This window comes from Oncorhynchus keta, chromosome 37 (assembly GCF_023373465.1).
Source record: "Oncorhynchus keta strain PuntledgeMale-10-30-2019 chromosome 37, Oket_V2, whole genome shotgun sequence".
NCBI lineage: Eukaryota > Metazoa > Chordata > Actinopteri > Salmoniformes > Salmonidae > Oncorhynchus > Oncorhynchus keta.
This window is the reverse complement of record NC_068457.1, coordinates 27,841,123-27,862,583: the sequence shown is the minus strand read 5'-3', so window position 1 is coordinate 27,862,583 and position 21,461 is coordinate 27,841,123. Positions and strand designations below refer to the sequence as shown.

The window sequence follows — 21,461 nt, the reverse complement described above, 5'->3', positions numbered from 1 at the left end:
CGTAACCCGCAATCCCAGCGATTATATCTACGGGGTGGGTGGGTTTAGGGTCATGAAATATTGTGTGGTTGAATGGCGGGCGGCGGGCGGTTTGAATGAAGAGAAAACGATGTATAAAACAAATCTGTAAGTGTATAATTCTTGTGCATTTCATACCTAAAGGTTATATTTAGGTTTTACTTACATTATTTTTTATCTGGGGTAAGTGCCTAAGATTTAGGGCCTCATCTTTCCAGTTGAGTTTTTGTTGAGTTATTGCATTTTCTCTCCGGTCCCTAAACCTCTGCTGCATGAGAAACGCAGAGATGAAAGAGATGACAGATGTCAACTTGACTGAACCATTGATTCTATCGATGTACTAGTACTATACTATTACTATACTACTACTACTACTATACGATTACTATACTACTACTGTACTATAACTATGCCACTACTATACTATTACTATACTGCCACTATACTATTACTATACTACTACTACTACTATACGATTACTATACTACTACTATACTATTACTATACTACTACTATAACCATACTACTACTATACTATTACTATACTACTACTACTACTATACGATTACTATACTATTACTATACTATTACTATACTACTACTACTACTATACTATTACTATACTACTACTACTACTATACGATTACTATACTATTACTATACTATTACTATACTACTACTACTACTATACGATTACTATACTACTACTGTACTATAACTATGCCACTACTATACTATTACTATACTGCCACTATACTATTACTATACTACTACTACTACTATACGATTACTATACTACTACTATACTATTACTATACTACTACTATAACCATACTACTACTATACTATTACTATACTACTACTACTACTATACGATTACTATACTATTACTATACTATTACTATACTACTACTACTACTATACGATTACTATACTACTACTGTACTATAACTATGCCACTACTATACTATTACTATACTGCCACTATACTATTACTATACTACTACTATGCTAATACTATACTACTACTATACTATTCCTATACTACTACTATACTATTACTATACTACTACTATACTATTACAATACTACTACTACACTATCACTATACTACTGCTATACTATCACTATACCACTACTATACTATTACTGCACTACTACTATACTATTACTATACTACTACTATACGATTACTATACTACTACTATACTATTATACTACTACTATACTATTACTATACTACTATTACTACTACTATACTATTACTATACTACTACTACTACTACTATACACCACTATCCATATGAGTGGCACAAACGTCTATTCAACAGCTATTCCACGTCGGTGGAAACTACTACTATACTATTACTATACTACCACTATACTATTACTATACTATTACTACTACTATACTATTACTATACTACTACTATACTATTACTATACTACTACTACTATACACCACTATCCATATGAGTGGTACAAACATCTATTCAACATCTATTCCACGTTGGTAGAAACTACTACTATACTATTACTATACTACTACTACTATACACCACTATCCATATGAGTGGCACAAACGTCTATTCAACATCTATTCCACTTGGTAGAAACTACTACTATACTATTACTATACTACTACTATACTATTACTATACTACTACTATACTATTACTATACTACTACTACTACTATTACTATACTATTACTATACTATTACTATACTATTACTATACTACTACTATACTACTACTACTACTATACTATTTCTATACTATTACTATACTACTACTATACTACTACTATACTATTACTATGCTACTACTACTACTATACTACTACTATACTATTACTACTACTATACACCACTATCCATATGAGTGGTACAGCTATCACGCTGGCACAAACATCTATTCGACATCTATTCCACGTTGGTAGAAACTACTACTATACTATTACTATACTACTACTATACTATTAATATACTACTACTATACTATTACTATACTACTACTATTACTATACTACTACTATACTATTACTATACTATTACTATACTACTACTATACTACTACTACTATACTATTTCTATACTATTACTATACTACTACTATACTACTACTATACTATTACTATGCTACTACTACTACTATACTATTACTATACTACTACTACTACTACTATACGACTACTACTACCATTAGTACTACTATTACTATGATGTTGTAAGTTAAGTTCCAGCCTCAACATAGTAACATGACACTCCTCTGGGTCTCCCTCCTCCTCTCTTCAGGCCAGACGACTGAGAAGAAACTAAACACAGACGTTCTCCAGACTGACTCCATCAATTACACCTTCCAGGCCCCTTGAAATACAGTATGATTAAAGAGTTGGACAAAATGAAAACAGGTATCAGTTGAAAGTGTAAACCTCCCTCTTATCCCCTCCCCCTTCCCATAGCCATCCAGCCATCCAGCCATCCAAGCAGACCTGACTAACAGAAGCCTCAGCCATCCAGCCATTCAGCCATCCAGCCATCCAGCCATCCAAGCAGACCTGACTAACAGAAGCTTCAGCCATCCAGCCATTCAGCCATCCAGCCATCCAGCGATTCAGCCATCCAGCTATCCAGCCATCCAAGCAGACCTGACAAACAGAAGCCTCAGCCATCCAGCCATTCAGCCATCCAGCCATCCAGCCATTCAGCCATCCAGCCATCCAAGCAGACCTGACTAAAAGAAGCCTCAGAAAGTATTCAGACCCCTTGACTTATTACACATGTTGTTGTTACAGCCTGTATTCAAAATGGATTAAATATGAGTTTCTCACCCATCTACACACAATACCCCATATTGACATCACAATACCCCATAATGACATCACAATACCCCATATTGACATCACAATACCCCATAATGACATCACAATACCCCATATTGACATCACAATACCCCATAATGACATCACAATACCCCATATTGACATCACAATACCCCATAATGACATCACAATACCCCATATTGACATCACAATAACCCATAATGAGAAAGTGAAAACATGTTTTATAAAAATGTTGATCATTGATAGACAGCCATGTTCAAGTCTTGCCATAGATTTTCAAGCTGATTTATGTCAAAACTGTAACTAAGCCACTCAGCCACTCAGGAACATGTAATGTTCTCTTGGTAAGCAACTCCCGTGTGTTTTAGGTGATTGTCCTGCTGAAATGTGAATTTGTCTTCCAGTGTCTGTTGGAAAGCAGACTCAACCAGGATTTTGCCTGTGTTTAGCTCTATTCTGTTTCAAGAGAAACAACAGAGAAACAGAGTGATATTCTGCTTGGTTTCCAAGCTAGTAGTTCCATAGAACGAGATATTAGAACTAATTGAATAGGATCTATGTGAGTAGTTGTACAGTAGAGTTCTGAGGAAGGGAAGCCAGCATAAGATCCTGGGTGTTAACATAACAGCGTTGTAATTCACCCTATACACACAACAACACCGATGAAATATTAACATAACAGCGTTGTAATTCACCCAATACACACAACAACACCGATGACATATTAACATAACAGCGTTGTAATTCACCCAATACACACAACAACACCGATGAAATATTAACATAACAGCGTTGTAATTCACCCAATACACACAACAACACTGATGAAATATTAACATAACAGCGTTGTAATTCACCCTATACACACAACAACACCGATGACATGTTAACATAACAGCATTGTAATTCACCCTATACACACAACAACACAGATGACATATTAACATAACAGCGTTGTAATTCACCCTATACACACAACAACACAGATGACATATTAACAGTCGGCTTTATTATCAGACTCTAGGCGTTCTCTAGCCTTATACAGACAGACAGATAGGACAGTTATGAGAGAAAAGAGGGGGAGGCAGAGAGAGAGGGAGAGAGCGAGAGAGAGGGAGAGAGAGAGAGAGAGAGAAAAGGGTGGAGACAGAGAGAGAGAGAATGAAAGGAGAAACAGAGAAAAGACAACTATCTACCTCTTTAGCCAAGTGAGAGTGTACAGAGAAAGCGAGGGAACGAGGGAGAGAGATAGAAGAGCTGCTGCAGTGCATGTCCATACTGTACTGTACTGTACTGTACTGTACTGTGCTGTACTGTGTGTCTGGTGAGGAGGGAGTGGTGTCGTCTCTCTCTTTACTCCCTCTCTCCGCTGCTGCTTTCTGTGACCCACTTCCTCATCTCACCAACACCTAGGTAGCTGGCTGGCTTGTCAAGGCTACGACATGCTATTTAGGAGTTGAACAACGTGGCCACTCTGTAACAGACCTCTCATCTTAAAGGCACAATCTGCAGTTTCAACAGCCTGACCCTGCTCCACATAATAGTTTTCTAAATGTATTTTGAAGCCATACAGATTTGGGGTTTTGATCGGGTAAGGCAGTTGTAGTAAGTTCGTAATTAAGGGATCTATGAGTTCTATTCTTCAAGAAGCAATTTGTTAGTATATATATATATATGTATGTGGCCTTTTTCAGGAAGCTGGGTGTATGACGAACGTCACTACTTCACTGGAGAGACATTTTTCAAAATCAAAATGCATTTTCTTTTTTCAGAAATTCCTTCTTGAACATGTGAACGTTAATGTGCCTTAATAATAAACGGGTGTGTCCTCTGTAAATATGAATACGATTGTTAAATTACGAGCCTAGTTGGTTTAGCCACAGAAAAAGACAGGAACCTTCCCGCTAGCCATGATTGGTTGAGACAATCGATGGGCTGGAGAGATTAGTTCTAATTGGTCTGCCATGTCGCAGGCTTCTTTCTATAACATGAGCTGCTCAGATAATCCTTGCTACCGGGTTTTAAAAACAAGACATAGCCATGGAGAACTGAAAGTGTTGCTACTGCTCTCAATGACATTGCTGCCCTGAATTTAGCAGGCGCCATTGACAAATATCAGTGGGAAAAAGTTGTGAGGGACTACTTTCTGGAGGACTACTTTCTGGAGGACTACTTTCTGGAGGACTACTTTCTGGAGGACTACTTTCTGGAGGACTACTTTCTGGAGGACTACTTTCTGGAGGACTACTTTCTGGAGGACGATCGTCCCATATTGACTGTCTCTGACAATGAATCAGACGATGAGGAAAACCATTTATTTCTGTATTTTACCCCCTTTTCTCCCCAATGTCGTGATATCCAATTACGATCTTGTCTCATCACTGCAACTCCCCAAAGGGCTCAGGAGAGGTGAAGGTCAAATCGTGCGTCCTCCGAAACATGACCCGCCAAACCGCGCTTTTTAACACCCGCCCGCTTAACCCAGAAGCACCGTCCAACTGACAAACGAAGTCAGCCGTGGGTGTATGGGTGACATGGGTGTATGGGTGACATGGGTGACATGGGCGTATGGGTGACATGGGTGTATGGTGACATGGGTGTATGGGTGACATGGGTGTATGGGTGTATGGGTGTATGGGTGTATGGGTGACATGGATGACATGGGTGTATGGGTGACATGGGTGTATGGGTGACATGGGTGTATGGGTGTATGGGTGACATGGGTGTATGGGTGACATGGGTGTATGGGTGTATGGGTGAATGGGTGTATGGGTGTATGGGTGACATTGGTGTATGGGTGACATGGGTGACATGGGTGTATGGGTGACATTGGTGTATGGGTGACATGAGTGTATGGGTGACATGGGTGACATGGGTGTATGCAGGTCATGGAGGTTTCCTTCTTTTCACTCTATCATCTAGGTTAGTATTGTGGAGTAACTACAATGTTGTTGATCCATCCTCACTTTTCTCCTGTCACAGCCATTGAACTCTGTAACTATTTTAAAGTCACCATTGGCATCCTGATGAAATCCCTGAGCGGTTTCCTTCCTCTCCGGCAACTGAGTTAGGAAGGACACCTGTATCTATGTAGTGACTGGGTGTATCGATACACCATGCAAAGTGTTAATCATATTTCACCATGCTCAAGGGGATATTCAACATCTGCTGTTTTTTTACCCATCTACCAATAGGTGCCCTTCTTTTACAAGGCATTGGAAAACCTCCTTGGTCTTTCACTGCTCGACTGAGGGACCTTGCAGATAATTGTGTGGGGTACAGAGATGAGGCAGTCATACTAAAATCCTGTTAAACACAGCAAACAGAGCGAGTCCATGCACATTATTATGAGACCCATTAAGCCAATCATTTTTTGGGGCTTCCAAACTTATTTTGGCTTGCCATAACAAAAGGGGTTGAATACTTATTTACTCAAGACAATTCATTTTAATTCATTTGTAATAAATAAAAAATAAACATTATTCCACTTGGACATTACGGGTATTGTGTGTATGCCAGTAACAAACAAAAATCTACATTTAATCCACTTGTAAATTCGAGCTGTAACACAACAAAATGTGGGAAAAGTCAAGGGGTGTGAAGACTTTCTGAAGGCCCTGTAAAGTATAAACAACACATGTTTTGTGAACAAGGAAGTGTAAAAAAAACTGAGCCAAAACTTTTCAAGGGCCATTTCTCAAAAGTGGGTTTACAAGTTTATCAACTTTCACCGTAGCATTACTTTCCCAGTGTTCCTCCAATTGCAGTGAAGCTCAGAGCCTGTACTTTAATCCAATATCCAAAACACTGCTTCCAGTGTTGGACCGAAAAGAGACGAGGGGGACACATATTATTGAAATGACCATTGAACAGCAGGAACTCTTATAGACTGTGTCTTTGAGAAAGCCAATCAGATTCTCTACAGTGTATATCATTTACAGTGGGGCTCCTGAGCTGAGATCCCAAGTGCTTGTTGATTCTCATGGATTAGATTATCGCTGTGTAAAACCTAGTCATGTGCCATTCTGATTCACACATGACGGCCAGAGTAGAGAGGAGAAGTCATGGCTCTCCATGCGACAGCATATTGCACTCCTGTTGACCAGATCAAATCAGATCATAATGAAGGTAATCACCACCTCTCCTCAACTGTAGTTCAAATGCTGTAAAAAAAAAAACATCTAACACGAGAACTGTAATGTAGTTCAATGTAGCTTATTCATCAACACTCAAACAGAGAACTGTAATGTAGTTCAATGTAGCTTATTCATCAACACTCAAACAGAGAACTGTAATGTAGCTTATTCATCAACACTCAAACAGAGAACTGTAATGTAGTTCAATGTAGCTTATTCATCAACACTCAAACAGAGAACTGTAATGTAGTTCAATGTAGCTTATTCATCAACACTCAAACAGAGGACTGTAATGTAGCTTATTCATCAACACTCAAACAGAGAACTGTAATGTAGCTTATTCATCAACACTCAAACAGAGAACTGTAATGTAGTTCAATGTAGCTTATTCATCAACACTCAAACAGAGAACTGTAATGTAGTTCAATGTAGCTTATTCATCAACACTCAAACAGAGAACTGTAATGTAGTTCAATGTAGCTTATTCATCAACACTCAAACAGAGGACTGTAATGTAGCTTATTCATCAACACTCAAACAGAGAACTGTAATGTAGCTTACTCATCAACACTCAAACAGAGAACTGTAATGTAGCTTATTCATCAACACTCAAACAGAGAACTGTAATGTAGCTTACTCATCAACACTCAAACAGAGAACTGTAATGTAGCTTATTCATCAACACTCAAACAGAGAACTGTAATGTAGCTTATTCATCAACACTCAAACAGAGAACTGTAATGTAGCTTATTCATCAACACTCAAACAGAGAACTGTAATGTAGCTTATTCATCAACACTCAAACAGAGAACTGTAATGTAGCTTATTCATCAACACTCAAACAGAGGACTGTAATGTAGCTTACTCATCAACACTCAAACAGAGAACTGTAATGTAGTTCAATGTAGCTTATTCATCAACACTCAAACAGAGGACTGTAATGTAGCTTATTCATCAACACTCAAACAGAGGACTGTAATGTAGCTTATTCATCAACACTCAAACAGAGAACTGTAATGTAGCTTATTCATCAACACTCAAACAGAGAACTGTAATGTAGCTTATTCATCAACACTCAAACAGAGGACTGTAATGTAGCTTATTCATCAACACTCAAACAGAGGACTGTAATGTAGCTTATTCATCAACACTCAAACAGAGGACTGTAATGTAGCTTATTCATCAACACTCAAACAGAGAACTGTAATGTAGTTCAATGTAGCTTATTCATCAACACTCAAACAGAGAACTGTAATGTAGTTCAATGTAGCTTATTCATCAACACTCAAACAGAGGACTGTAATGTAGCTTATTCATCAACACTCAAACAGAGGACTGTAATGTAGTTCAATGTAGCTTATTCATCAACACTCAAACAGAGAACTGTAATGTAGTTCAATGTAGCTTATTCATCAACACTCAAACAGAGAACTGTAAAGGTACGACTTGGTGATTATAAAACGTGTGACACTAAAACCCATCCTCTGGACTATGTGTCAATCACTAGGGTACATATTGGAGAGAAAAACACATCGTTTAGTGAATGAAAAAGTCCACACCTCCACCTCAGGGGCTGACTGACCCTTCTAATGCAACGTTGTCAAGAGCACAACTGATTCCTGAACAATCTGTCCTTTCTGTCAACAGCTCAACTGATTCCTGAACAATCTGTACTTCCTGTCAACAGTACAACTGATTCCTGAACAATCTGTCCTTTCTGTCAACAGCTCAACTGATTCCTGAACAATCTGTACTTCCTGTCAACAGTACAACTGATTCCTGAACAATCTGTCCTTTCTGTCAACAGTAGAACTGATTCCTGAACAATCTGTACTTCCTGTCAACAGTACAACTGATTCCTGAACAATCTGTACTTCCTGTCAACAGTACAACTGATTCCTGAACAATCTGTACTTCCTGTTCTTTAGGATGCATCCCTCAGGGTGTCTTATTCACCTGGCAGCCCTCTCAAACAGCACCAGGAGTTTGTGTTTGTGTGTGTGTGTGTGTGTGTGTGTGTGTGTGTGTGTGTGTGTGTGTGTGTGTGTGTGTGTGTGTGTGTGTGTGTGTGTGTGTGTGTGTGTGTGTGTGTGTGTGTGTGTGTGTGTGTGTGTGTGTGTGTGTGTGTGTGTGTGTGTGTGTGTGTGTGTGTCCTTGTGTTAGTGTGTGTACCTATCCCCCCTCAGGGTCAGTTGTCTTGAGTTAAGAAGGAGGAAATCATTAAGAAGCATTTCAGTTCAGAGAACTAAGAACTGAGGAACACCAGTCACAGCATGCCTGGTAGTGGATGGAACTAAGACCTGAGGAACACCAGCCACAACATGCCTGGTAGTGGATGGAACTAAGACCTGGGGAACACCAGCCACAACATGCCTGGTAGTGGATGGAACTAAGAACTGAGGAACACCAGTCACAACATGCCTGGTAGTGGATGGAACTAAGAACTGAGGAACACCAGTCACAACATGCCTGGTAGTGGATGGAACTAAGACCTGGGGAACACCAGCCACAACATGCCTGGTAGTGGATGGAACTAAGACCTGAGGAACACCAGTCACAGCATGCCTGGTAGTGGATGGAACTAAGACCTGAGGAACACCAGCCACAACATGCCTGGTAGTGGATGGAACTAAGACCTGGGGAACACCAGCCACAACATGCCTGGTAGTGGATGGAACTAAGACCTGAGGAACACCAGTCACAGCATGCCTGGTAGTGGATGGAACTAAGACCTGAGGAACACCAGCCACAACATGCCTGGTAGTGGATGGAACTAAGACCTGAGGAACACCAGCCACAACATGCCTGGTAGTGGATGGCACACTGTAAACTACTGAAACGACTCTCTTTTGAGTTCTCCTTGAGTAGAGTTCATAGTGAAACTAAGAGGCCAGGGGTCAGGGAGCCAGGGGGGGTCAGGTCAGGCTTTGATGCCTTCACATGGCCCGCCCCTCCCCTGTGGAGAAGCAGAGGGATGGTCTGGTCTGTCTGGGCTGCTTGTGGAGGGGGGTAGAGGATATGGGGGTTCCCTGGCCATGTGTCTAACTAACCCGAGCCTCATCACTCTCACCAACATCACCATTCAGCCTCAGTCTCCACTCCAGCCTCTTTCAAACTAAACTAAGATGACAAGCCAGGTTCCCCACCATCTCTGTTGAGATGACATTATAGAAGGCCAGGCCATCACCAACGATAAGGGTAATCATTGTGTGAAACTTCAACTGGCTATGACTAACTAAGTGTCAGTGTTTAGCAAAGAGGGCCACTCCAGGCCAGAGTAGCTGCATTTCAAAGTTCCCTGTCAGTGTCAGCAAAGAGGGACACTCCAGGCCAGAGTAGCTGCATTTCAAAGTTCCCTGTCAGTGTCAGCAAAGAGGGACACTCCAGGCCAGAGTAGCTGCATTTCAAAGTTCCCTGTCAGTGTCAGCAAAGAGGGACACTCCAGGCCAGAGTAGCTGCATTTCAAAGTGTCCTGTCAGTGTCAGCAAAGAGGGACACTCCAGGCCAGAGTAGCTGCATTTCAAAGTTCCCTGTCAGTGTCAGCAAAGAGGGCCACTCCAGGCCAGAGTAGCTGCATTTCAAAGTTCCCTGTCAGTGTCAGCAACTAGAGGGACACTCCAGGCCAGAGTAGCTGCATTTCAAATGTCCTGTCAGTGTCAGCAAAAAGGGACACTCCAGGCCAGAGTAGCTGCATTTCAAAGTTCCCTGTCAGTGTCAGGAACTAGAGGGACACTCCAGGCCAGAGTAGCTGCATTTCAAAGTGTCCTGTCAGTGTCAGCAAAGAGGGACACTCCAGGCCAGAGTAGCTGCATTTCAAAGTTCCCTGTCAGTGTCAGCAAAGAGGGACACTCCAGGCCAGAGTAGCTGCATTTGAAAGTTCCCTGTCAGTGTCAGCAAAGAGGGACACTCCAGGCCAGAGTAGCTGCATTTCAAAGTTCCCTGTCAGTGTCAGCAAAGAGGGACACTCCAGGCCAGAGTAGCTGCATTTCAAAGTTCCCTGTCAGTGTCAGCAAAGAGGGACACTCCAGGCCAGAGTAGCTGCATTTGAAAGTTCCCTGTCAGTGTCAGCAAAGAGGGACACTCCAGGCCAGAGTAGCTGCATTTCAAAGTTCCCTGTCAGTGTCAGCAAAGAGGGACACTCCAGGCCAGAGTAGCTGCATTTCAAAGTTCCCTGTCAGTGTCAGCAAAGAGGGACACTCCAGGCCAGAGTAGCTGCATTTCAAAGTGTCCTGTCAGTGTCAGCAAAAAGGGACACTCCAGGCCAGAGTAGCTGCATTTCAAAGTGTCCTGTCAGTGTCAGCAAAAAGGGACACTCCAGGCCAGAGTAGCTGCATTTCAAAGTTCCCTGTCAGTGTCAGCAAAGAGGGACACTCCAGGCCAGAGTAGCTGCATTTCAAAGTGTCCTGTCAGTGTCAGCAAAGAGGGACACTCCAGGCCAGAGTAGCTGCATTTCAAAGTGTCCTGTCAGTGTCAGCAAAGAGGGACACTCCAGGCCAGAGTAGCTGCATTTCAAAGTTCCCTGTCAGTGTCAGCAAAGAGGGACACTCCAGGCCAGAGTAGCTACATTTCAAAGTTCCCTGTCAGTGTCAGCAAAGAGGGACACTCCAGGCCAGAGTAGCTGCATTTGAAAGTTCCCTGTCAGTGTCAGCAAAGAGGGACACTCCAGGCCAGAGTAGCTACATTTCAAAGTTCCCTGTCAGTGTCAGCAAAGAGGGACACTCCAGGCCAGAGTAGCTGCATTTGAAAGTTCCCTGTCAGTGTCAGCAAAGAGGGACACTCCAGGCCAGAGTAGCTACATTTCAAAGTTCCCTGTCAGTGTCAGCAAAGAGGGACACTCCAGGCCAGAGTAGCTGCATTTCAAAGTTCCCTGTCAGTGTCAGCAAAGAGGGACACTCCAGGCCAGAGTAGCTGCATTTCAAAGTTCCCTGTCAGTGTCAGCAAAGAGGGACACTCCAGGCCAGAGTAGCTGCATTTCAAAGTTCCCTGTCAGTGTCAGCAAAGAGGGACACTCCAGGCCAGAGTAGCTACATTTCAAAGTTCCCTGTCAGTGTCAGCAAAGAGGGACACTCCAGGCCAGAGTAGCTGCATTTCAAAGTGTCCTGTCAGTGTCAGCAAAGAGGGACACTCCAGGCCAGAGTAGCTGCATTTGAAAGTTCCCTGTCAGTGTCAGCAAAGAGGGACACTCCAGGCCAGAGTAGCTACATTTCAAAGTTCCCTGTCAGTGTCAGCAAAGAGGGACACTCCAGGCCAGAGTAGCTACATTTCAAAGTTCCCTGTCAGTGTCAGCAAAGAGGGACACTCCAGGCCAGAGTAGCTACATTTCAAAGTTCCCTGTCAGTGTCAGCAAAGAGGGACACTCCAGGCCAGAGTAGCTGCATTTCAAAGTTCCCTGTCAGTGTCAGCAAAGAGGGACACTCCAGGCCAGAGTAGCTGCATTTCAAAGTTCCCTGTCAGTGTCAGCAAAGAGGGACACTCCAGGCCAGAGTAGCTGCATTTCAAAGTTCCCTGTCAGTGTCAGCAAAGAGGGACACTCCAGGCCAGAGTAGCTGCATTTCAAAGTTCCCTGTCAGTGTCAGCAAAGAGGGACACTCCAGGCCAGAGTAGCTACATTTCAAAGTTCCCTGTCAGTGTCAGCAAAGAGGGCCACTCCAGGCCAGAGTAGCTGCATTTCAAAGTTCCCTGTCAGTGTCAGCAGAGGGACACTCCAGGCCAGAGTAGCTGCATTTCAAAGTTCCCTGTCAGTGTCAGCAAAGAGGGACACTCCAGGCCAGAGTAGCTGCATTTCAAAGTAATTTATTATCTACACATTCAAGTTATTTTTAGCAAAAAGTTTGAGTACCTGCTAATAACCAACAAATGATTAAATTCAAAACGTGCCAGATCAGATCAGTGGGCTGGAAATAGATCTAAATAAATAGTCTCTAGTCTAGATTCCCAGCCCCATTCATTTGCAGTGGACAGTAGTCACACCTACCTACAGTACATGTACAAATGACCTCAACTAACCTGTACCCCCGCACACTGACTCGACTTAAGTTTATTTGGTAAATATTTTCTTAACTTTTCCTGAACTGCACTGTTGGTTAAGGGCTTGTAAGTAAGCATTTCACGGTAAGGTCTACCTACACCTGTTGTATTCGGGCGCATGTGACAAATAAAGTTTGATTTGATGCATGGTTAACAGCCATAAGCATAGAATTAGGCTTACTAGAACAGGAATCTCCATTCAAGGCAATTGCAATGGCATGAGGCTTTTTCCTGTTCTATCTATTATATGTCTTTGAACACAGCATCCCAGAGAGCCAGAGATTAGTTTACCATCAACGCTGGTCCTCATCCTCCTCGTCCCTCCAATCCAGCCATTGACAGTCCTCCCTTTCACTGGCTTGGTTTAGCCATGCTGCTGCCCAGTCTCGGCTAGCAACATGCCTACCTACAGCCAAACCCAGACCACATCATCATCACTGCATCCATCCACACCAGAGTTGGCCTCTACCCCCCCTCTCTTACTCTCTGTGTCTCTCACACTCTCTCTCTTTCTTAATACTCCATGATGATTCACAGTAGCACTACAATTTCTAGGCTACAACATCAGCATCACGTCTCAGTTAGGTGACTGTTAGAAATAGTGGAATAAGTGAATGTCTCTCTTTTCCTTATGTAACTAAACCATGGCTTGCATTCCACTGACTGCTGTGGCTCGAGGAAGAAGAGAGGAGGGAGGGAGGGAGGGAGGGAGGGAGGGAGGGAGGGGGAGGGGAGGGGAGGGAGGGAGGGAGGGGGGAGGGAGGGGAGGGAGGGAGGGAGGGAGGGAGGGAGGGAGGGAGGGAGGGAGGGAGGGAGGGAGGGAGGGAGGGGAGGGAGGGAGGGAGGGAGGGAAGGGAGGGAGGGAGGGAGGGAGGGAGGGAGGGAGGGAGGGAGGGAGGGAGGGAGGGGGAGGGAGGGGGAGGGAGGGAGGGAGGGAGGGAGGGAGGGGAGGGAGGGGAGGGAGGGAGGGAGGGAGGGAGGGGGGAGGGAGGGAGGAGGGAGGGAGGGAGGGAGGGAGGGAGGGAGGGAGGGAGGGAGGGAGGGAGGGAGGGGAGAGGGAGGGAGGAGGGAGGGAGGGAGGGAGGGGGGGAGGGAGGGGAGGGAGGGAGGGAGGGGGGAGGGAGGGAGGGAGGGAGGGGAGGGGAGGGAGGGAGGGAGGGAGGGAGGGAGGGGGGAGGGAGGGAGGGGGGAGGGAGGGAGGGAGGGAGGGAGGGAGGGAGGGAGGGAGGGGGAGGGGGGGAGGGAGGGAGGGAGAGGGGAGGGAGGGAGGGAGGGAGGGAGGGAGGGAGGGAGGGAGGGAGGGAGGGGAGGGAGGGAGGGAGGGAGGGAGGGGGAGGGAGGGAGGGAGGGGGAGGGAGGGAGGGAGGGAGGGAGGGAGGGAGGGAGGGAGGGAGGGAGGGAGGGAGGGGAGGGAGGGAGGGAGGGAGGGAGGGAGGGAGGGAGGGAGGGAGGAATAGAGAGGGGGAAAGCCAGGGTGGATGACTGAAATTAATTTTAAAGATGGAGTCATGTTATTTTTCCACCCTTCATTTCGCCTGAGGCTTAGAATGCTGTTTAGTTCCCTGGAAATAGAAGGCTCGGCTACGGGAATGAATCCACAGTACGTTGCTTATGCAGGAACCATTTTCAGACAGCCTATGACTGCATAAGGTCAGCGCCAGGTACCTACCATTCCCTATCTACTGCACCATATGATGTGAAACAGACATCAAACACATAGAACATCAATACATCCAAAACAACATCTAGCCTATTCATATCTATGGGCTTGCAGTCCCTCCAATTGAGGCCACTGGGTTTCTTCCCAAATGCATCCATCCATTGAACAATTGTCTGTGTTTAATCATCATCTTATAATGACATAATTACCAGTCATATACTATCTATCCATGACTTCATATTCGGACTGCAATGTCCATCTCCATATAAAGTCATTATTAATGCTAGGACGATTAATGCTAGGCTGTCAAGGGTGTGTTTTCTCTGGCGGCGGATGATAAGTGTCTACAATATCACACTGCATTCTGAGAACGATATTCAACCTTCCAGATGTATTCCTTAACTTCCATTATAGAATGTTGCGTTTTACGCTTTCAGTCACGGCTATATTAGATGCAGGCTAGGATACTACCAAGAGATGATGATGATGATGTGAAGGATACTGCCACTGGTACCACTGCCCATTCCAATGCAGACTACACGCCCCTCTGTGGCATGACTTCTCCGAAGCTCAGAAATTATACAACCAAATTACTTTTTAAAAAACCGTCAAGAGAAAAATAGGCACGGATGTGAAACTCCAAACAGCACATAATGGGTTTGTGTGAGCGTATATTCATATTTTAGATTCGTTATAACAAATTCACAATATCAGGGCCAGGTCAGTGCAATGCAGGTGTGCGCATGCATCCGTGTGACACATTTCAATGTGAAGGAGATTCTAGTGTGGGCTCGGGCGCCGCGAAAATCGAGGCGTGTGTGTCGTTACGACCTGAACGCACTGCGATGCCTCGGAATGAATGGAATATAAACACAAACCCCACACATTGCAGAAGCAGACGCAACTATATAACATAGCGTACAGTTGAGCCGTTTTAGTCATGGTGGTTAGGCTACTTACGCACTGGCTCCTTTTTGGGATCTAGACCGCTGGCGTTGTGTTGGATCTTCCCCATTTTATTCTGCAGAACCCAGACCCTCTGGTTGGTGGACATGATCTCGTTCTCCAGCTCCTGGAATAGGGAGCAGGCGTGTTTGGCCAGGTCGGAGAGCTGCCGCAAGGTCCGCGAGAGCACCACATTATTGATGGAGCACAGATCCTCAACGTTGAGCGAGCCTTCGTCGTTTGGAATAGGTAACCTGCACAGTAACTGGGGTTCTACAATCCTTTTGGCAAATGGCATTTTGATCAACCGCAAAAATTATCCAAAATCCCCCCTAAAAAAAGCACACAAAAAATATCCAAGAAAAAAACTGTCGTTCATCGGGCGGTCTTCCGTCCCTCGTCCCCTCCTCTCCTCAATCCAAAGTTCCCCGTGTCTCCTTCAGACCTTCCATCCTTTTCGTTGCTGAGATCTTACTCCGTCCGTTCTCCCGACGCGTGGCGCAGCCTGCCTGCATATAAGATCCGCGCTTCCCGAATGATCTTGGGTTGCCTCGGTGGCCTCCCCGGTTCTAGTTTTTCATTGCTCCAGAATAGAGCGTGAGGGCTTTAAAGGAAGAGAACACAAAACCCCGGAGTGTTGTCCTCAGACCCGGATCAGGATTCAGGAATAGCGGAAGCTATTCAAGCGGCAGTAGCCTGCCTAGTGTGTTGAGCGGCAAATCAACGGGGAAGCGCGTGCTGCATACTGTCTCTACTATTACAGTCATAATGGGAAGAGCAGCGTATGAAACATAGAGGGCTGGAATATAGTCAGATCTTTGTCTTTGAGAAAAGATTCAGATTGATCTAATCTTTAGCTGCATTGCTGAGGTCAAGATCATATAAATTGTATAAACCAAAGAAAAGTCCATTGGCCTTGGGCCAATAACTACAAAAGTATATTGTTTAAAGAACTGACAGACAACACCAATTAATCATTGACATTTATGATAAAAACGCAGGTTCATTGTTCCTATGTAATAAAACAAGATATGCCACACCAGTTGTTACTTCATAGGTCTTCTTTCAGAACCACTGTTTAAAGCCATGCAAGGGCTTACATTTAACCAGGCTATATAGTGGTTATTTAAATGTGCTTGGTTTACAAACAGTGTAGTAAAACAGGCTTATATTTTGGGTTCTGATGGGGTACGACAGTTAAACTGAGCTCATGAGGCATTTATAAGTTACATTCTTCAAGAATCAATGGGTACATATCATTCATTTCTGAGTCCAAAAGTGGATGTAGCATCTGCTGATTGCCCCTTTAACACAGCCCTGTTGACCCCTGTCAGGCCTGGTTCTGTATAGTAGTCATTTAACACAGCCCTGTCAGGCCTGGTTCTGTATAGTGGTCATTTAACACCCCTGTCAGGCCTGGTTCTGTATAGTAGTCATTTAACACCCCTGTCAGGCCTGGTTCTGTATAGTAGTCATTTAACACAGCCCTGTTGACCCCTGTCAGGCCTGGTTCTGTATAGTAGTCATTTAACACAGCCCTGTTGACCCCTGTCAGGCCTGGTTCTGTATAGTAGTCATTTAACACAGCCCTGTCAGGCCTGGTTCTGTATAGTAGTCATTTAACACAGCCCCGTTGACCCCTGTCAGGCCTGGTTCTGTATAGTAGTCATTTAACACAGCCCCGTTGACCCCTGTCAGGCCTGGTTCTGTATAGTAGTCATTTAACACAGCCCTGTTGACCCCTGTCAGGCCTGGTTCTGTATGGTAGTCATTTAACACAGCCCTGTTGACCCCTGTCAGGCCTGGTTCTGTATGGTAGTCATTTAACACAGCCCTGTCAGGCCTGGTTCTGTATAGTAGTCATTTAACACAGCCCTGTTGACCCCTGTCAGGCCTGGTTCTGTATGGTAGTCATTTAACACAGCCCTGTTGACCCCTGTCAGGCCTGGTTCTGTATGGTAGTCATTTAACACAGCCCTGTCAGGCCTGGTTCTGTATAGTAGTCATTTAACACAGCCCTGTTGACCCCTGTCAGGCCTGGTTCTGTATAGTAGTCATTTAACACAGCCCTGTTGACCCCTGTCAGGCCTGGTTCTGTATGGTAGTCATTTAACACAGCCCTGTTGACCCCTGTCAGGCCTGGTTCTGTATGGTAGTCATTTAACACAGCCCTGTTGACCCCTGTCAGGCCTGGTTCTGTATGGTAGTCATTTAACACAGCCCTGTCAGGCCTGGTTCTGTATAGTAGTCATTTAACACAGCCCTGTTGACCCCTGTCAGGCCTGGTTCTGTATGGTAGTCATTTAACACAGCCCTGTTGACCCCTGTCAGGCCTGGTTCTGTATGGTAGTCATTTAACACAGCCCTGTTGACCCCTGTCAGGCCTGGTTCTGTATGGTAGTCATTTAACACAGCCCTGTTGACCCCTGTCAGGCCTGGTTCTGTATGGTAGTCATTTAACACAGCCCTGTTGACCCCTGTCAGGCCTGGTTCTGTATAGTAGTCATTTAACACAGCCCTGTTGACCCCTGTCAGGCCTGGTTCTGTATGGTAGTCATTTAACACAGCCCTGTTGACCCCTGTCAGGCCTGGTTCTGTATAGTAGTCATTTAACACAGCCCTGTTGACCCCTGTCAGGCCTGGTTCTGTATGGTAGTCATTTAACACAGCCCTGTTGACCCCTGTCAGGCCTGGTTCTGTATGGTAGTCATTTAACACAGCCCTGTCAGGCCTGGTTCTGTATAGTAGTCATTTAACACAGCCCTGTCAGGCCTGGTTCTGTATAGTGGTCATTTAACACACCCCTGTCAGGCCTGGTTCTGTATAGTAGTAATTTAACACACCCCTGTCAGGCCTGGTTCTGTATAGTGGTCATTTAACACCCCTGTCAGGCCTGGTTCTGTATAGTAGTCATTTAACACAGCCCTGTTGACCCCTGTCAGGCCTGGTTCTATATAGTAGTCATTTAACACAGCCCTGTTGACCCCTGTCAGGCCTGGTTCTGTATGGTGGTAATTTAACACCCCTGTCAGGCCTGGTTCTGTATAGTGGTAATGTAACACCCCTGTCAGGCCTGGTTCTGTATAGTGGTAATTTAACACCCCTGTCAGGCCTGGTTCTGTATAGTGGTAATTTAACACCCCTGTCAGGCCTGGTTCTGTATAGTGGTCATTTAACATCCCTGTCAGGCCTGGTTCTGTATAGTGGTAATTTAACACCCCTGTCAGGCCTGGTTCTGTATAGTGGTCATTTAACACCCCTGTCAGGCCTGGTTCTGTATAGTGGTCCTATCCGCAGACACATTCAAGTTGAATGAATGGATGTTATTCAAGTTCACTCAACAGGGGTTTCCTGAGCGTTCATTCATAGTTTTGCTGAACAAGTGTTTCACTTAATCCATACTGTTGTTGTCAGAATCATTCAGAGGGCCTCAGTCTGAGCTCTGTCTATGGTGAGGGTCCCCACCTCTGTACTAGAACAGAACTGTTAAGTTAGCAAAGCTGAGGGACAGGCTCTAGAGGTGATCACAGAGGTTCAGAGTCCGGTCTCCTACAAAGCTGAGGGACAGGCTCTAGAGGTGATCACAGTGGTTCAGTGTCCGGTCTCCTACAAAGCTGAGGGACAGGCTCTAGAGGTGATCACAGTGGTTCAGTGTCCAGTCTCCTACAAAGCTGAGGGACAAGCTCTAGAGGTGATCACAGTGGTGCAGTGTCCGGTCTCCTACAAAGCTGAGGGACAGGCTCTAGAGGTGATCACAGTGGTTCAGTGTCCGGTCTCATACAAAGCTGAGGGACAAGCTCTAGAGGTGATCACAGTGGTTCAGTGTCCGGTCTCCTACAAAGCTGAGGGACAGGCTCTAGAGGTGATCACAGTGGTTCAGTGTCCAGTCTCCTACAAAGCTGAGGGACAGGCTCTAGAGGTGATCACAGTGGTTCAGTGTCCGGTCTCCTACAAAGTTGAGGTTGAATTCTTTGGGAAACAGAAAGTTGCTTTCAGATATTACATTTGAGGTTGTTCATGTTGAGATGTGAGCATCTTTCCACCGTCTTTATTAACCTTTTACTGCAGTGGGCTAAACCAGGGTCACACAGACTCTTTCTTGGTCGTCTTAAACAAATCTACTTTGTAACAAAATATCCACCTCACACACATGGTTATGGGTTTAACAACATTATCCACCTCACACACATGGTTATGGGTTTAACAACAGTATCTACCTCACACACATGGTTATGGGTTTAACAACAGTATCCACCTCACACACATGGTTATGGGTTTAACAACAGTATCCACCTCACACACATGGTTATGGGTTTAACAACAGTATCTACCTCACACACATGGTTATGGGTTTAACAACAGTATCCACCTCACACACATGGTTATGGGTTTAACAACATTATCCACCTCACACACATGGTTATGGGTTTAACAACAGTATCCACCTCACACACATGGTTATGGGTTTAACAACAGTATCTACCTCACACACATGGTTATGGGTTTAACAACAGTATCCACCTCACACACATGGTTATGGGTTTAACAACAGTATCCACCTGACACACATGGTTATGGGTTTAACAACAGTATCCACCTCACACACATGGTTATGGGTTTAACAACAGTATCCACCTCACACACATGGTTATGGGTTTAACAACAGTATCCACCTCACACACATGGTTATGGGTTTAACAACAGAAGACACCTGTATCATGTCAGATATAGAGTTGAAATGTATTGCAAAGTAATAATGTTTATTGTAACCACAGGAGCAGGCAAACGACAGGTCAGGCAGGGGTCGATCATCCAGAACAGAGACCAAGGTACAGGACGGCAGGCAGGCTCAGGGTCAGGTCAGGCAGGGGTCGATCATCCAGAACAGAGACCAAGGTACAGGACGGCAGGCAGGCTCAGGGTCAGGTCAGGCAGGGGTCGATCATCCAGAACAGAGACCAAGGTACAGGACGGCAGGCAGGCTCAGGGTCAGGTCAGGCAGGGGTCGATCATCCAGAACAGAGACCAAGGTACAGGACGGCAGGCAGGCTCAGGGTTAGGTCAGGCAGGGTCGATCATCCAGAACAGAGACCAAGGTACAGGACGGCAGGCAGGCTCAGGGTCAGGTCAGGCAGGGGTCGATCATCCAGAACAGAGACCAAGGTACAGGACGGCAGGCAGGCTCAGGGTCAGGTCAGGCAGGGGTCGATCATCCAGAACAGAGACCAAGGTACAGGACGGCAGGCAGGCTCAGGGTCAGGTCAGGCAGGGGTCGATCATCCAGAACAGAGACCAAGGTACAGGACGGCAGGCAGGCTCAGGGTCAGGTCAGGCAGGGGTCGATCATCCAGAACAGAGACCAAGGTACAGGACGGCAGGCAGGCTCAGGGTCAGGTCAGGCAGGGGTCGATCATCCAGAACAGAGACCAAGGTACAGGACGGCAGGCAGGCTCAGGGTTAGGTCAGGCAGGGGTCGATCATCCAGAACAGAGACCAAGGTACAGGACGGCAGGCAGGCTCAGGGTTAGGTCAGGCAGGGGTCGATCATCCAGAGACCAAGGTACAGGACGGCAGGCAGGCTCAGGGTTAGGTCAGGCAGGGGTCGATCATCCAGAACAGAGACCAAGGTACAGGACGGCAGGCAGGCTCAGGGTCAGGTCAGGCAGGGGTCGATCATCCAGAACAGAGACCAAGGTACAGGACGGCAGGCAGGCTCAGGGTCAGGTCAGGCAGGGGTCGATCATCCAGAGACCAAGGTACAGGACGGCAGGCAGGCTCAGGGTCATGTCAGGCAGTGTTCAGGCAGGCTCAGGGTCAGGTCAGGCAGTGTT

At 45.3% G+C, this 21,461-nt stretch overlaps 1 protein-coding gene and 2 long non-coding RNA genes across 5 annotated transcripts in view; 1 reads left to right on the top strand and 2 right to left on the bottom strand.

Moving 5' to 3' along the window:
- nhsb (Nance-Horan syndrome b (congenital cataracts and dental anomalies)) overlaps window positions 1-16,256 on the bottom strand; it is a 123,119-nt gene extending 106,863 nt beyond the window's left edge. Inside the window, 1 exon segment of the mRNA XM_052500076.1 lies at window positions 15,646-16,256. Within this exon segment, the coding sequence (XP_052356036.1) occupies window positions 15,646-15,928 (283 nt within the window). The 5' untranslated portion in view covers window positions 15,929-16,256.
- Window positions 16,257-16,607: 351 nt separating this feature from the next.
- On the bottom strand, window positions 16,608-20,619 carry LOC127916829 (uncharacterized). Of its 2 annotated transcripts, none has more exons than XR_008096209.1 (3): window positions 20,228-20,619; window positions 20,076-20,189; window positions 16,608-20,037 (listed from the first exon to the last, which is right to left on the bottom strand). It is a non-coding gene; the product is annotated as an uncharacterized LOC127916829 (long non-coding RNA). The 2 variants fall into 2 exon arrangements; XR_008096208.1 differs by having other exon boundaries at window positions 16,608-20,075; window positions 20,114-20,189.
- LOC127916828 (uncharacterized) lies at window positions 20,515-21,337 on the top strand. Of its 2 annotated transcripts, none has more exons than XR_008096207.1 (3): window positions 20,515-20,660; window positions 20,727-20,860; window positions 21,191-21,337. It is a non-coding gene; the product is annotated as an uncharacterized LOC127916828 (long non-coding RNA). The 2 variants fall into 2 exon arrangements; XR_008096206.1 differs by having other exon boundaries at window positions 20,727-20,927.
- Window positions 21,338-21,461: the final 124 nt, after the last annotated feature.